The following is a 16,634-nucleotide window of genomic DNA, read 5'->3' as shown; positions in this document are numbered from 1 at the left end:
GGGGCATGCGGTATATTCGCATGGGCTTGGCACCGCTCACACTTTGCGGTAAAAGCTTTGGCGTCGTTTTCCATCGTGGGCCAATAATATCCGGCCCTGAGGGCCCTCGCTCTCAACGTCCTCGCTCCCGTGTGCAGGCCGCAAATCCCATTATGGAGTTCGTCCAGCACATACGCTGCCTGGTCTGGACTTATGCACTTTAGCAAGGGGACAGAAAAACCTCTTCGGTATAAGTCGCCTCCTATATTGACGTAGCGGGCCAGCCGTCTGGCCTCTGTCGGTCTCAAGCCAATCCCTTGATCCTGGTCCGCCATCAGCTTCATGATTTCGACCCGCCAGTCATTGTTGGCGGGTGGTTCCAAGGCCATGCACTCCACCGACGGCTCCGTCAAGACCTGGCGAATGACGGTGGTCAGTTGTCCTTTCTCCCTGCCAGTGCTAAGCTTAGACAACATGTCCGCCCGGGAGTTCTCTTCTCGCGGGATGTGCTTGATTACGAAAGGTTGAAAATTCTTGGCCATTGTGCTAGCTTTGTGAAAATATCTCAACAGCTGGTCGTCTTTAACCTGGAACTCACCCGTCATTTGTCCGACCACCAGCTGGGAGTCGGTTCTACACGTGAGGGATCGGGCCCCCATGTCTATGGCCAGGGCCAGTCCGGCGATCAGGGCCTCGTACTCGGCCTGATTGTTAGAGGCTTTGAACTTGAACACAAGTGACTGCTCGATGAGGAAACCGCCTGGTCCCTCCAGTACCACCCCGGCTCCGGCGTTCACCCGTCCGGCCGCACCATCCACATAAAGGCTCCACCCTTCAGAAGTGTGGTTTGGAGGCAATTCTAGTGTAAAGTCAGCCAAGTGCTGTCCCTTGACAGATCCTTGCGGTTCAAAACGTAGGCCGAATTCTGACAACTCCACCGCCCAGCTCACCATCCTCCCAGCTATGTCGGGTTTCCTCAGGATCTTGGATATGGGGTGGTCGGTTCTAACAACCACCTGATGACTTTGGAAATACGGGCGGAGCCTCCTTGACGCATGGAGAAGAGCTAGAGCAACCTTCTCGACTAGTTGATACCGGGTCTCGGCGGGTGAAGCACTCTACTGACGAAGTATATCAGGCGAGGCTCACTGGCGTCTTGGACCAGGGCCGCGCTGACAACTTCCTGGGATACCCCCAAGTATACCTGCAACTCGGAATCCGGGAGTGGGCGATTCATCACGGGAGGGTTGGTTAACAAGCTCTTTACAGCGGCAAATGCTAGCTCGCACTCCGCATCCCAGCTCCCTGCTTCGTCCCCCTTTTTCATCCTTTTCAGGATTGGTCGTATCCGGTCGGCCAGTTTTGGAATAAACCTGGCAAGAGCCGTCAACCGCCCGACCAACCTCTGGATTTCCTTTAAGTTGACAGGACTCCGCATGTCGAGGATGGCCGCGCACTTGTCGGGGTTGGCCTCTATCCCCCTTTCGGTCAGCATGAACCCTAAAAATTTGCCAGCGGAGACACCAAAAGTACATTTGGCAGGGTTAAGGCGCATATTATAGCGGCGTACCTGTTGGAACACTTCCTCCAGGTCATGTAAGTGTTCCCCGGGGGTTGCGGACCGGACGACCATGTCATCCACGTACACCTCCATGCACCGTCCGATCTGGTCTGCGAAGATCTTGTCCATTAACCTTTGATACGTGGCGCCGGCGTTTTTTAATCCGAACGGCATCACGTCATAACAATAATTTCCTCGGTTAGTGATGAACGCCGTCTTCTCCCGATCGGCCTCGTGCATTGGTATCTGGTTGTATCCGGAGTACGCGTCCAAGAAACTGAGTACACGATGGCCAGATGCTCCATCTACCAGACTATCTATGTTCGGGAGGGGATGGGAATCTTTGGGGCAAGCTTTGTTCAGATCTGTGTAGTCGGTGCACATGCGCCACTTGCCACTAGGCTTCTTCACCATTACTACATTGGCAAGCCAAGTGGTATATGTCACTTCGCGGATGAATCCTGCCTCCTTGAGTTTCTTCACCTCCTCCTCGACCGCCCGCTCCTTCTCGGCGCCCATTCGCCGTTTCTTCTGGGCCACCGGTCGGGCCTCTCTAAAGAGGGCTAAACGGTGTGTCATGATGGATGGGTGTATCCCTGGCATATCGGCCGCAGTCCAGGCGAACAAATCTCTGTTCCGCCACAACATGCCCCTAAGGCCGTCTTCGAATGCAGGATCCAGGCCTCCTGCTATTGTAGTGACTTGGTCCTCTCTTGACCCCAGCTTGGCCGGCTGAACTGTCCCGTGCGGCTCCATTCGATCTTCCGTCCCCACCCGTGGGTCCAAATCAGCCATGGCCACCTCCGACCGCGGCACTTTTGCCCTTGACACTCGGGGGTACATACGTAATCCGGCAGCATAACATTCCCTTGCCGTTTTCTGATCAGCCCGTACCGTTACAATTCTTTTTTGGTCGTTGGGGTACTTCATAGTTAAGTGGGGTGTGGATACAATGGCGCCGAAGGAGTTAAGGCACGGGCGCCCCAGTAGGACATTATACGAAGTATTGGCATCCACCAGCAGATACCGAACCTTCTTCTCATCACCATCCCGCCCCGCCCCCAGCCGGGTGCGGAGATCCACGTACCCTTTGGTGTCCACTCGCTCTCCCGCAAAGCCCACAATTTGCTCATGGAAGGGGACGATCAGCTCCTCCGAAAGGTCCATCTGCAAAAAGGTCTTCCAATAAAGGATATTGGCGGAGCTCCCCTGGTCGACAAGGACTTTCGCCACTTCATACCGGGCGATTTCAGCCGTGATAGCCATCGGATCATCCTGCTCCAAATCCGGGGCGTGAAAGTCATCATCTGTGAATGTTATCGGCGGCATGGATTTCCGGCTAGCTTGGACGCTGTTCACCGACCGCAATGCCCTCACATGGCGCTTTCGGGCGGAAGTCGACGGTCCCCCACCTGCGAACCCGCCAGATATCGTATTGATTCGACCGCGTACCGGCCGATCACGGTCCCCGTTGCGACTTCTACTCCTCCTCCTTCGGTCATCGTAATTTGATCGATTGTCCGTTCGCCGGAGTGGCCGACTGGGACTACGATCCTGATTCCTCCTCGGAACGGGACTTGGCCCCCGCCCCCGCCGAGGTTCGGCGGGTACCGTTCGGATGTATTGCTTCAGGTGCCCGGCACGAATCAATTCTTCGATCTTGTCTCGTAGGGTCACACACTCCTCCGTGGTATGTCCCATATTCTGGTGATACAAACAATGTTTGTTGCCATCAGCTCCGGCCGGCGTAGGCCGCTTTTTTAGGGGGGGGATTCAATTGACGCTCAACGCCTCTTGTAAGATGCGGGCAGGGGGGGCGTTGAGCGGGGTATATTGTTGGAACTTGGGTCCTCGGTGGGCCTCCCGGGGCTTGAAGCCCCCCGTCCGTGAGGACCCGTCGAGTTTCTTACCCTCGGCCTTCTCTTTCAACTCTTGGCTCTCCTTCTTGTATGCCTGTTTCATCTCCTCCACTCTCATTTCATCCGCCGCTCGCTCCCTTAACTCCTCCATAGTCTTCGGTCTCTTCCGGCATACACTGTCCTTAAAGGTTCCTGGACGAAGTGCGGGCATCACATATTGCAGGGCTAGTTCAACATTCAACCCCTTAACCCTTCGGACCATCTTCTGGTAACGGTCCATGAATGCCTTCAATGTCTCATCTTTCCCCTGCCTAAGATTGGAAAGTTCGAAGACCGTGGGGTCTTCGGCCCGATTACCGGCGAACTGCCGCCCAAACAGCTCCTTTAACCCTTCGAAACTTCGAATAGAACCTGCAGGCAGGGCATTAAACCACTCGAGTGCCTCACCCTCTAACGAGAGGGAGAACGCCCGACACCAAATCGCCCTGTCGCCTGTCCGGAACGCCATCCGGGTGGAGAAGGCTTGAATATGATCGTCAGGATCAGTTGTACCATCATATATACTGAGTTGAGGAGGCACAAAGTGCTCTGAAATATGGACGTCCATGATGGACCGGGTGAATGGCAATCCTTCGATTACCTCTTCCTCCTTCACTAGCGGCGTTCTCCCTACCGGTACCGTGCTAACGGTGGCGGTTATCCTCTCCGTCCTCGCCTGACTCCCGTCTAACTCCGTATCCTCCAACCTCCAAGTTCTATCCGAGGCACTACTGTGTTCGGCCGCCCCCTCCCGAGCATTCGACTTTCTGAGCTCATCCTCCTGCCGACGTTCTGACAGATCCTTACTCCTCTCCCTGATCTCCCGTTCTTGGGCGATCCGAGCAGCACACTCCTCTCTAACCGCCGATAGTTCTTGCTCGTGCTGCCGCCTCATATCCTCCATCTGCTGTCGCAATGCTCTGATCGCCTCCGCCGGGTCCTCAACGGTCGTATTCCTCGTGGTCACCATTGGGCTTAGACTCTCGGCCCCACGGTGGGCGCCAAAATGTTCCGGTATTGGGCCGAGATACACGTCACCTACCCAATTTTCTCTACTCCACCTCCTGTCCGACTTCTCTCGCGCGCTCCCCTGCTTCAAACTCCCGGAGGGTACCTGCTAAAGGCACTCCGATGCTTAAGTCAGTTTGGTTATCCGATCGGGTATCTTAAGTCAGAATTAAATGCGCAATCAATGAACCACCTACCTGTGACCTTTGACTTGTATTTATAGTGGTAGACATGGGCCTGGTATTAAGATTACCTTAATTAAGGCCCAATTGTGGCCCAGCCATCTAAAACACTGGATTATGCTAATCTTTCCACACTTACCTTAACCTTGTTGATCGTGACCGTCCGGTCATTGTGCCGACCGTGTGCCCCTCCTTAAGTCTCATTCTACGGGTGGATTTTGTATCTGACCGTCCGGTCATTGTGTAACCGGCCGGTAATCTTTAGCTGTTAGTAACGGCGGAAAGCGGATTGGCACGAAAGCTTGGGCGCTAGCGGTCGGGCTCGTTCGGGGGATCCTTTTTCTACCGCCGGCTTTGCCTATATCAGATAATGTCGGATAGCATGGGTCTTCTTTCCGGCATTGACCATGACCGGTCGGTGGTCCCTAGTACATTACTCAAGCGAGAAAAATGAACACAGGTATAAACGATAGATAAACTAATTAAAAACACAAGACTATTGAAAGATATATATAATAGAGTATGTTTATAAATTTTATCTTTTTGTTTTACTATCTTAACAAATTATATCAAAATATACATATGATCATTATTATATATATTTCTACCATATTGAATATTTTTTCTTTATTTTTTATTTTTATTTAATTTATTATTATTTCTTGTACTTTTAACTTGGTTTATATTTCTTTTATCATAATATGAAATATGTATAATTAGGATAAAAATTTAATTTTATATATATGGAAAAAAACAAAGAGTGATTTGCTGTGCTGAGGTGTTGGACAGAGTGTAAAATATAAAGTGAAGAAATAAGAATTAATTTGTTGGGTGTGTGTAGATATATCCAAATTCTTATTCTCTGATTCATTCATTCATTTTGTTCATTCATCTTCGATCACACCACAACCCAATGAGTTATTATAATCCGCATCAGCAATCACCCGTCGGAGTTCCACCACCGCAAGGTTCCGATTCCTTCCTTCTATATTCATTCCCACTTTCTAATTCACATTCTCATTCTCATTCTCATTCTTTCCTTTCTCAGGTTATCCGCCGGAGGGACAAGGAAAGGAAGGATATCCACCGCCCGGATACCCGCCTCCTGGATACCCGCCACCCGGATACCCGCCTCCCGGATATCCCCCACAGCATGGCTATCCTCCGCCGCCTTACCCCGCCCAGGGCTATCCTCCGCCGCCCTACGCTCCTCAATACGCTCCGCCTCCGCCCCCGCAGCAACAAAATTCACAGAACTCTGGTTGCTTGGAAGGCTGGTGCGTCTTTCTCTCTCTCTCTCTAATTTCGATTGCTGAGTCAGATCCGATCCGGCTCTTTCCGAGTTGACTCGGTGACCGTTGTCGGCTCAACATTAGACATAATTAGCTGTTTTGCGCTCTATTCGTAACTGATTTACATTCTTTTCTTGGAGACTCCGAATTGTTGTGTCTGCTCCTACTGGGTTTGTTTTTTGCGTAGACCCATTGTTTGAATAAAGGAATACTATGTTTTTGCACACATAACGTTACATTACATAACATTGGCATAACAAATTTTGAATTATGGGATTTGAATTTTACATGTTTTATATTACTCTTGATCTTTTTCATGTTTATGAGTGAGAAATAGACGCATGCCATGGCACTGCATGATATTGATTTTTTGGAATTTGTGAATTATACAGTTTGGCTGCTCTCTGCTGCTGTTGCCTATTGGATGCGTGCTTCTGAGATGACATTTGCTTTGCACAAACTGGAAACTCGATGAAGTGTGTTTCAGCATTGAACTCGATCAAATTTGTGTCTCTTTTCTCTCTCTTTTCTTTACTTTACATTATCCCTTGTTGATTTTTTTATTATTTTTGTTAAATAATATGAACTGTTACTTGCTTCCAAACCTCAAACTGCTTCATTCACTTGCTTTTATTGCTAAGAAAGTTACACATTGATGCTCCTTCTCCCCATACCATTAAACCATAAACAACAAGAGATTGAAAAACGAATGCACTAAAATGACTTCAATTATGTTGTCTCGAGTCATGTCAAAAGTAAAAGTGTATGATTCTTTATGTTGTTGCAAATACAACAAGACTTGTTTTTTCTGATTTACATTCATTATTTATGTTTTCAATAAATTTCACTTTCCAAGATACATTAATCATAAATTGTTGTCTTGGATAAGCTTACAGTCTAAATTGGTAATAAGTTTAGAATCTGAGTTTTAAAGTCTAATTCAATCTTACAAAATCGGTTTGTAAAGCTTGTAAAGTGAAATTTGCATCTTAATTATAAATTGACTTTATTTCTAGTCAATGTTGGAATTTTAACATTTATTAAATTGTCGAAGTGCTTTTAAAGATAAATATAAAGTCATAAAAACTTGTGAATGAATGCTTTTACTTAATATGAAAAACTATTTAATATGTTTTTACTAGTTACCATCTAACACAACTTTTTTCTTAACTTATAACATAAATTCATTAATAACGTTTCTATTCATACCAAAATTTATTATTATTATTATTATTATTAATAAAAGAAAATTATTACTATTTATTAAGGTGAATATTTTTACAACTCTTATCTAAATAAAATTGAATTTTTAGTTGAATAAGATTCTAATAATCCTATATTAAAACATGCTTTCATTGACTAATTAGTATAGCAATCGAAACTGATACTTATTTCTTATGCGACTTTTTTTTTTTTTTTGTTAACTACAAGTACTATTTAATTTGATTATATATTAATTGATTAATAGCTCACTTAAGAAAAAGTGTTAAAAATATACAATTAAAACAAATTTTAATATACAATCTTCTAATATTGGTTGAAATTTATCGTAAACTATAAAACTACGTGCACAAAACTTATTAAATAAGTCATGCAACTAAATAAACAAATAATCTTTCATGCATTTTAATTAGTGGTTAAAAATATTATTAAAAGATGTGTTAAATAACACGTTCTTGACTTCTTTTTATCAAGATTTATGTAATATACATGAACCGAGAATTTAAGTGAGAAGTATGTATATTTAAATTATAACTCATCAGATTAACATTTATAAGCCATAAACGAAACATTTATATGAAAAAGTATTATTATTACTATTAATTTTAAATAAATATTACAGTTTATCTCATGAAAATTATGTTATATTCTTTAATATATATACATTGAAATATGAATCTATATTATTGTTAAATGAGCTAAAAATAAAACTAAAAAAATTCTCAGCACTTGGTTTGCAATCATTTTTGTAGGAAACAGGAAAAGAAAATACATCTTCAATTTTAAAGATTTTGCAAGTTCTTTAAATCATTCCACTGTATAAATTTTCAGTTTTTACCGAAAGAAAAGAAGAAAAAGTTTACTGTGGAAACAGAAAAGAGTGGCGTGATTGCTCTTTTCTTGAGTTTCCAGTAAACAAGTTTGTAAATAAAATAAAATAGAATAAGATTATTTTAAACGGTTTAGTCACTAATCCTTTTCCCATTTTTAAAACCTTTCATCGAAGTTGGTAGAATTTCAGAAACCATTCGAAGTCGCGGAGCTTTATCGGCGATTTGAAGACCCTTTGTTTCAAAAATTTTCTCGCCTTTTCAATTCCAGGTCATCTCCATGCTCTCATCATTCATACCTTTAGTTTTATTATTATCCTTGTATATATTATTTTGTTACTACTATTTGGTATTGATTTTGTACAATAAGGTTGGTTTTGTTTGTTGGGATTGGGAGTACAAGGATTGTGCTTCTTCATTAGATTTCTGTTTTCGGAGGAAATTAACTCAATTCATGTATTGACACTCACACCTGGTTTTTGGGCCTTTTTTTACCCTTCTTATGGAGTAATTTGCAGAATTTTCAACAAATAGAACTCTTTCTTTGGTGCATTCTTTTTAGTATAGGATCCGTCACCCTCATATGATTGCGTGGTAAAATTTTGGTGTTTTTGTTCATTCACTTTTCGACTTAAACGACACGCAATTGGAAGCATTGTACAAACTCACTAGTTCTTCATTTGAGTATAAAAGGCTTAGTGGGGTTAGCTTTTTCAACTGCAATCTTAGTGCTTCGAATTTGTCTTATTCTCTCTGTGAATCTTTTGCGCTTTATTCGATGGTATGAACTTCGAGCTCTGGCTTTGACAGTAATTGAGCTTTCAATTTTGTTGATTTAATGATTTTTCCCCCAGAATGGCAGAGAGTTCAGATGACGAACCATTGTTGGCTCGCATAGAACAACTGGAAAGGGGTATGTGCATTTTTACTTGTACATGTTACTTTAACTCTCTTACAAGGGTCGTTTTAGGTTTAGTAAGAACACTAGACTGATGTTGATTTGATTAAACTGTTGTCTCCTGTAAAGTTTTATCTGGTATTGAAGTCACTTATTATAGTCATTGAACCTACAAAGTATATAATTTTGTAGAGCGTGATGAATTACACAAGGATATCGAACAGTTATGCATGCAGCAAGCTGGGCCTGGATATCTTGCTGTAGCTACCCGAATGCATTTTCAAAGGTATCTGTTTATTTTCCTATTCTTAAGGCAATCTACATACAATGAGTACATGTTGTCATGTTGTCTTAATGCCAATAAAGAGTATCTATTATATTCAACTCTGTGCCCAATTAGGACAGCTGGATTGGAGCAGGAGATTGAGAGTTTGAAAAAGAAGTTGGCGGCTTGCTCAAGAGACAATCTAAATCTGGAAGAGGAGCTTTCTGAGGCATACAGAATTAAAGTGAGTTATTGAATATTTTGACTTTGTGGCGTAAAATTCCTTGTATTTTGTTTACATATTTACTTTACTATATTCAGGGTCAACTTGCTGATCTGCACAGCGCTGAGGTTTCAAAGGTCTCTCTTTCTCCTCACCTGTTGCTCTTCATTGTTTTACACTGTAGTTCTGAGATTGCATTAGGAATTGCTGTCCAGCTTTAGCCTTGTGTAGAGTTGCTGGATACAAAATTACAAACTGATTACTTTTATTTGTCTGAATTTTTTTTACACTTAGTTGAAAGTCTTATAAGGGATTATGGTGAGAACATGACGGCAAGCTATAGTTTGTTGTGATCATGCTATAGTTTCTTGAAAGAGTTAACATATTTTGACTGATGTGACTTGTGAGGTGGATGGTTTTTGGTTTGTACTTTGACTGAGTTGTTCATGAGGAATACTGTTACTAATGACTTCAAATTTAATGTCCAGAACATGGAAGCTGAGAAGCAGGTAAAATTTTTCCAAGGTTGTATGGCTACTGCTTTCGCTGAAAGGGATCAAGCAATAATTGAGGTCACAATATTGTCTGTTTTCCTAAAGAATATCGTTTTCAGTACTTTGTAGGTTTTTGTGGTTGTTAATTTCAAAATTCCTTTATATTAACAGGCTGAAAAGGCCAAAGAAAAGGAGGAGACAATGTTCCAACAAATACATGGCTTCCACCAGAGGTATCTCAATCTTTGTGTCATTTTAGTGCCTACATATTAATAAAGATAGGTGGCTTAGGAGGTATGAGAAAAGATCCTGCTTTTATTTTATGTAAATAGACGATGATGATGACATGATGCACTTGTTGCTTGATTATGTTTGGTGTAACATATTGAGATCCACCCAAGAATTATAACAACTATGGTTAACAGAAGAGACATGTTTTACTTTTTCTCACATATGGTTTTCCATTTTAAATGATTTATTCATCTTACATGGCAAATTTGGGATGTTGTATTTTCATATAGTCTACATTTATTTCAGTTGAAACTGTCTTGCAAGTTGCTAGTGTGTCTGTTCTCTTTATATGGAGGGCCTTATTTTCTGTAAGGTAATTTACTAAGCAAGACTGAAAGATTAAAACTTATGTGCCTATTATACGATTACCTATACCTCTGTTCTGTATGATCTTGTTTTCTATGACATGTTGGATATGTTTACGTGGGAAAACAATTTTTATTTTACTTGCAACCTATCTTTAACACAGGGTAGAGGAGCTCACCGCAGATTGCCTTAAACTAAAGGAGTTTAATGATGCTCTACAGATTGATCAAGCAGTGCATATGAAACAAAATGAAAACTTCAAGAAAGTAGTGTTCTCGTTCTCCCTCCTCTGTGACTCTATCTTTCGTTTTTATTTCCTTTGTTAGTCAGTACAAAGCTTATCCAATGGTTTCTTAGGATACAAAACTAATACTTGAAAAAGAGTTATCCTGCATATATCCTATCAAGTTCTTCAATATGCAATTTATAATAACATATTTGTTTTGGCATTTAATGGATCTTAAATACATGACTCAACTTTTGGTTCTCTCTCTGTATGTTTTTATGAATTTCAGGTAATTAATAAGTTCTTTCAGATCAGGCAACCTTCTGTGAAGGAATTTGAAGATACAAGTTGGGATGAGAAATGTGCATGTCTTTTGGGTGACCCTGAGGAGGCTTGGAGTTTCAATGATCCTTCCACCTCTAAATACGTTGTAAGATTTCAAAAACCCTTATATTCTCTTTCCTTGATTATCAGATGATGTGTTCCTCATGTTATGGTGGTTGTTCAGCATGCTATCCAGCACGACTTGCTATAACTCACCACATCCTTTGGAACGTGGTTTTATTTGGCATGCTATTTACTTATGAGATAACAGATGACTGTTGTTAAATAGGAGATTACTGTAATGAGATTATATACTCTGTTCATATTGTGAATAACACTTTCTCAGACAGAGTGCATTAGAAGAACATCTGGAGAGACTTAGGAATTCCATGGATTATCTTCAAAATAAACTGAGGGTGGTATGATCTAAATATCTTTGTTATCAGCTTATTGCTACCTAGGTAACCCTAATTTTCAATTATCAGTTATTCTTATTCTGTTTTGGATGCTTTAGGGCTTGGAAATTGAAAATCACTTGAAGAAGAGAGTCAACGTACTGGAGAAGAAACAAGTGAGTACTTTCAAAATTTGGAACCGAAATGTCATTTAATACATATGTTTATTCTGGATTCTGATGACTTATTTGCAGATTTCTATGGACAAATTGGTTCAGAACGGCATAGCAGACTTGAAAAGTTATCATTCTGAGTGTAGGGATGAAATTATGAACTTACTTGGTGATGGAGAATCCATTATTAAATCTATAACCAATGTAATTGATGAAAAAATCCGGAGTTTTGATCTGAGTACCGTACCAAATTTGACCCTTCAAAGAGATGCGGAACTAGAAGAATCTGAAGGTGTTGGTATACATATAAGCCCTCAAGCTAAACCCATCTCTGATTACGAGGTTTGAAACTCCATGCTAATACTGAATCCCTTTTACAAAAGGACAACTCATTTTTGTCTATAGCAAACAATGCACTTGTAGAAATACGATACTTGTAGAACTATAGATAAAGCATAGCGTAGTAAAGGAGTACGATTTATTTTATAATCTTAAGTTACAGACTTACTGTAGCATACTTTTCTTGGATAATTACATGGTTGAGAATTAAAAATATGATAGTATTAAACACAATTACAAATTAAAACAGTGGACTAAAAAGAAGAGATGTAGAGGGAGAAGAATGACATAACATCCTAAGAAAATGAGTTTTTCAATCAGTTCAGTAATTGTCAAGCCGAAATTGGGCTAGTCACCTTCAATGGCAATGTGACCAGCCCAAACATGTTTAAGTGATACGGGCAGATGTAATACTGTCATGCTCACCTGATTACATCCAATCTGAAAACAAGCCAGCCTTATAACAAAGAATGCAGTGGGTTTTCCTACAGCTTTTACAATGTATTCTATCAGTAAGATAAACTGTTTTTTAATATAATAAAGAAGTTCATTCGTTTTTATTTTTAAATTTAAATGTGTTAATTATGATCGGATAACAATGGATAGCAGTGCTCTTATTAAAGTAGCAACGGATATATCTTAACTTGGTCGAGTTTACAGTCTGTCTTCATTTTATTGATATTTGTTGATAGTTACAAGATGCAAGACTAGGTATTTATTAATCTTTTATTTACTCTTTCACAGAGGAACAGTCCTAGGGCACTGTCAGTGGGTGCTGGCTTAGAAGGTGATGCATCTAATGTTTTAGCAATGGCATTGCAAGAGAAGGTATTTTTTTCATCTTCACGTTTATTAAAACTATTGTGTATTTACTTTCTCATTTTCTCTTCTCTAACCAAGATATTTGTGCTTCCAACTTCTTGCGATCTTGCTCTCTGATATTTGTGCTTTATATTTCAGGTCGATGCATTATTGCTTTTATCACAGCAGGAAGAAAGACATCTACTGGAGAGAAATGTGAATTCAGCCCTACAAGGTAAAACTGAAGAACTTCAGAGGAACTTGATGCAGGTACTTGTCTGTAACACTTTGGAACACTGCAATTACTGATATTCCAGTATCTTGGTTCTAGTAGAGTCTACAAAATGGTTTATGGTCGTGCAAAGTGTACCATATATATAATTCGGTCTTACTTTTAGTCAATGTAGAATTCCCAATCATTAGTTTTTTATTTTTTATCCATTTATAGACCATGTTTGGTGTCATTATGAAACTTTAACATCCCAACTAGTTTGTCACCTTAAAGTTCCATCGATTATTTGCCAATATATGAGCCATCATAAAAGAAAGAACATACAAAAGCATGAGGAGACTAGGCCAAAACCCATGCAAGAAAAAAAAAAACCACCTCCAAGCAACTAACAAAACCTGAATTTTGGGGAGGCTTAGGTGATTTTGAAAGAAACCAAGTCTAATGTGAGAAGGTAAATTGTCAAACCAAAAGAAATCAAGTCTATTATTCACACCAAAGTCAGCAAACGCATCAACTCTCTTATTCCTCAGCGAAAATATATGAGAAAACCTAAACTCCAAAGCTCTGCAAATGATTAGAGCTTTTTGCCAACGGGTCTTCAGCTTCCGTGGAACAACTTTTGGGTTCTCAAACGCATGACAAATTTATGCACATTCATCAGATTATGATCATTAGAAGCATCAAAAAGATTAGAACAATAATTCAAAACATGAGTCTCAATTTGTTGTTTACTATTGAAAATATTTTCTGAATTAATCAGTTTAGAAATATGGTAGAAGTCCTTCTTGTTTTAAAAATTGCATGGAAAATACTAGTGCCTCTATCACCATCATTGAACCAGTCAATGCGTGCCTTATCCTGCCAGAATTTAGATTGCCTTTCCTAAGCCAACTTAAATTCATCCAGGGATTATTGGTTACTATATTCTTTTCTTTTCTTTTTTTGTAATTTTTTATTCATAGTTTTCATCAATGAAGCTATGTTTTGTTCCCCTTCAAGATATGTAAATAGTATGTTAGAAATAACTTTTGCGCCTCTAACTCGAAGCAATAAAATTTAGAATCACGTGTACAAAGATCGTTGATATTATTTACTGTTCACAAATAGCTTTTTACTTGGATTTTTTTTTTTTGTTTTTCTTAACTTCAGGTTACTAATGAAAAGGTGAAAGCTCTCATGGAATTGGCTCAATTGAAGCAGGAGTATCAATTACTTTTGGAGTATGATTACTTTAATGATGACAGTTGCTAATTTAATAATTTTTGCATCACTGTATATTTTTACACGGTTGCCCTGTTATTTTGTAGTGAATTTTTTCGAAAGCATATTTCCTGTTTTCTCGAATAGAAATGTCCATTGCAGAGTAAATAGTATTCTTATACTTCTGGTTGTTGTGTTATTTTACTATTTTAAAGGATAAAGTTTCACTAATATGATTTGCTGTCTATACTATTTTTCGTACGTGTATCTTATAAGGTAGTATTTGACTTACCCTTTTTTGTACTTTCCCAATTCTTTAAAATTCCTCTAATTAATTTCTGTAAAAGTTCTATTATTGGGCCTTTTGTTCATTGGTAAAAATTATGTCTCGGCTTCTCCATTTAATGAAAGGAGACTAACAAAAAAGTTGCGCAAAATACTACACAAGTAAATGAATTTGATTGTCTTCAACTCTTCAGTCTTAGAAACTGGACATCATGCGAAGAGCTTATATGCAAAACCAGTATACTATTTTCATTTTTCGGGTTTTAAAGTAACACTAGTTATCTTTATGATACTGAAGTATGAAGCTCAAAGCCGTGCTTTATTTTTCATTTCCCTGAAACTTATTACTTTAAACCACAATAGCAACCACCACCTTATTCTATAGAAATTACAAAGTCTTCATGAGTCTAATTGGCTTTGATTGCCCTTCATATACCCTACTTCTCTCTTCTGACACGCTGTTGGTGTTTCTTTTCAGTCTTGATAATTTTATAAAAAATAGATTTATTGTATTGCATGCGAACAGAGTAATAGAATATATTTATGCAACAATCATAGTTCAGCTATGTCTTCCTTTAATCTTACTTTTATGCTTTACTACTTTTATTGTTTTACAAGCAATTCTCAGTTGAATTTTATCCCACTCTAGTTGTGTTTCGTTTTCCTGCTACTTCAAAAAATTCTCCTTTAATGTGGAATGTCATTTTTTTAATTTCGTCCTATTGCATGTGCAGAAAATTGGGTGATGAACCTAATCAAGAGAAAGGTGTGGTCAACACTGGAGACAGAAAGCTTGTTACTCGTGAAAGAGATGGAACTTTAAAGAATTTATTAAAGAAATCCTATTTGAGACGATGGATTGCCCCCCTGAATGTTAGTGTAAATGAAGTTGACAGTAGTTCAAATAATGAAGGGAAAACTTTCAATCATCAATCCAGCGGCAGTATAGATTTTGCAAGGCATGTGTAAATTTCGGAATTTGTGTGTTTTGATTCTATTCCATTAATGGATGATTGTGGCTTGACTTACCGGTTTTGGGTAAGTAAAATTTTATGGTAGAGGGATGATACCCTCAGTCCAAGGTACAATTACAAAAAGCTTTTCATTTCAAAATACTTCAGGGGACTTACATTTCATTCACCCCAAGGAGATGAGTAGGGTCTTAGACTTTGGTTTTTCAAACACAAGATTGTACCTTACTGCACTAAAATTAATCCCTTCGGGTTCTGGATAGTTTAAACTTTAAACCATGTCAATGTCATATCTATTTTGAGATAGCATTACGTATGGTGTTACTTTTCAGCCTTCTGTTTATTTACGTAGTTTACTTCTGTGTAGCAGAATGAAGATTGAAAATGCAACTCTTAAGGAAAGCATGGAAAGCATGGAACATTTAACTTCATCAATTCATCGGCTTCGTCTCTCTCTTTCAAAGGTATCATACTGTTTTATTTGACAACTGTTGAAATTTTGATATTTGAAAGAGACCAGGGAAAAAGGGAGCTTCATGTTGAGAATGCAATGTTTTAGGTCAAAAAGGGAAATTGTTTAACTTAAGCTCTTTATTAACATGGATTAACCAGAAACCATACCCTGTTTACTTTTTGAAACTTGAAAGCTAAAATGTATTGACATGGTTTTTAGGCCAAGGATTGTGTGACTTCGGAAGGTACAATTTCCGGTGTTTCAGAAATCCTCAGTGACGTTATTCATGAAGCAGAACTTTTAAGAACTGCTCTTGGCAGCTCCTTGCCAACCAGCTGGCCTGTTGAGGCAGATATTAGTTACATTGGATACAGCATGGGCACTGACAGGGGAGATCACGAAGGCAGTGATGAAAAGATGGATACTGTTTCTGCTGCAGGGCTTGAAATGGTTGAGCTTCTGATTTTTTCTGCTCAGACTTTGAGGGACTTACAAACCAAGATAGTATTCGTTCCTGGTATAGAAGTTCTATGAAACGCTCCTTGTGTGACAGTATAAGTCATCTTAAGTGCTTTGTATATTCGGCTGGTAGTTGAAGCCCGTTGTCCTGCTTTGATCCAGCAGGGTCATGAAACATGTTGTGTTTATAACTCTTATGCACCTGCAGTTCTTCCTTGCAGTTGCATGCCAATTGTTTTGCGACTATTTCACTAATGTTTTCTATGACGGTATTTATTTTATTATATTGTGTTCATGTTAGTATGACTATTTCACTAATGGTTTCTA

The 16,634-nt window shown here is 39.8% G+C and overlaps 3 protein-coding genes across 4 annotated transcripts; 2 read left to right on the top strand and 1 right to left on the bottom strand.

The window, feature by feature from the left end:
• Positions 1-3,313: 3,313 nt before the first annotated feature.
• On the bottom strand, positions 3,314-4,408 carry LOC106776557. Its single transcript, XM_014664038.1, has one exon. It carries the CDS (start codon positions 4,406-4,408, stop codon positions 3,314-3,316), a length of 1,095 nt encoding a protein of 364 aa, XP_014519524.1.
• Positions 4,409-4,444: 36 nt separating this feature from the next.
• On the top strand, positions 4,445-6,583 carry LOC106776556. The gene is made up of 3 exons (XM_014664037.2): positions 4,445-4,599; positions 5,677-5,905; positions 6,313-6,583. Exons 1-3 carry the CDS (start codon positions 4,445-4,447, stop codon positions 6,361-6,363), a joined length of 435 nt encoding a protein of 144 aa, XP_014519523.1. The 3' UTR covers positions 6,364-6,583.
• Positions 6,584-8,104: 1,521 nt separating this feature from the next.
• On the top strand, positions 8,105-16,634 carry LOC106778088 (myosin-2 heavy chain). 2 transcript variants are annotated; one of them, XM_014665990.2, is made up of 18 exons: positions 8,105-8,242; positions 8,826-8,884; positions 9,062-9,155; positions 9,270-9,378; positions 9,456-9,494; positions 9,846-9,929; positions 10,023-10,084; positions 10,612-10,714; positions 10,964-11,104; positions 11,349-11,417; positions 11,513-11,569; positions 11,648-11,908; positions 12,650-12,733; positions 12,866-12,976; positions 14,088-14,158; positions 15,158-15,382; positions 15,765-15,858; positions 16,068-16,634. In XM_014665990.2, exons 2-18 carry the CDS (start codon positions 8,827-8,829, stop codon positions 16,380-16,382), a joined length of 1,977 nt encoding a protein of 658 aa, XP_014521476.1. In that variant the 5' UTR covers positions 8,105-8,242; position 8,826; the 3' UTR covers positions 16,383-16,634. The 2 variants fall into 2 exon arrangements, with proteins under 2 accessions (XP_014521476.1, XP_014521477.1); XM_014665991.2 differs by lacking the exon at positions 8,105-8,242 and having other exon boundaries at positions 8,856-8,884; positions 9,275-9,378.

This window comes from Vigna radiata, chromosome 11 (genome assembly GCF_000741045.1).
Source record: "Vigna radiata var. radiata cultivar VC1973A chromosome 11, Vradiata_ver6, whole genome shotgun sequence".
Lineage (NCBI taxonomy): Eukaryota > Viridiplantae > Streptophyta > Magnoliopsida > Fabales > Fabaceae > Vigna > Vigna radiata.
This window is presented reverse-complemented; position numbering and strand designations above follow the sequence as displayed.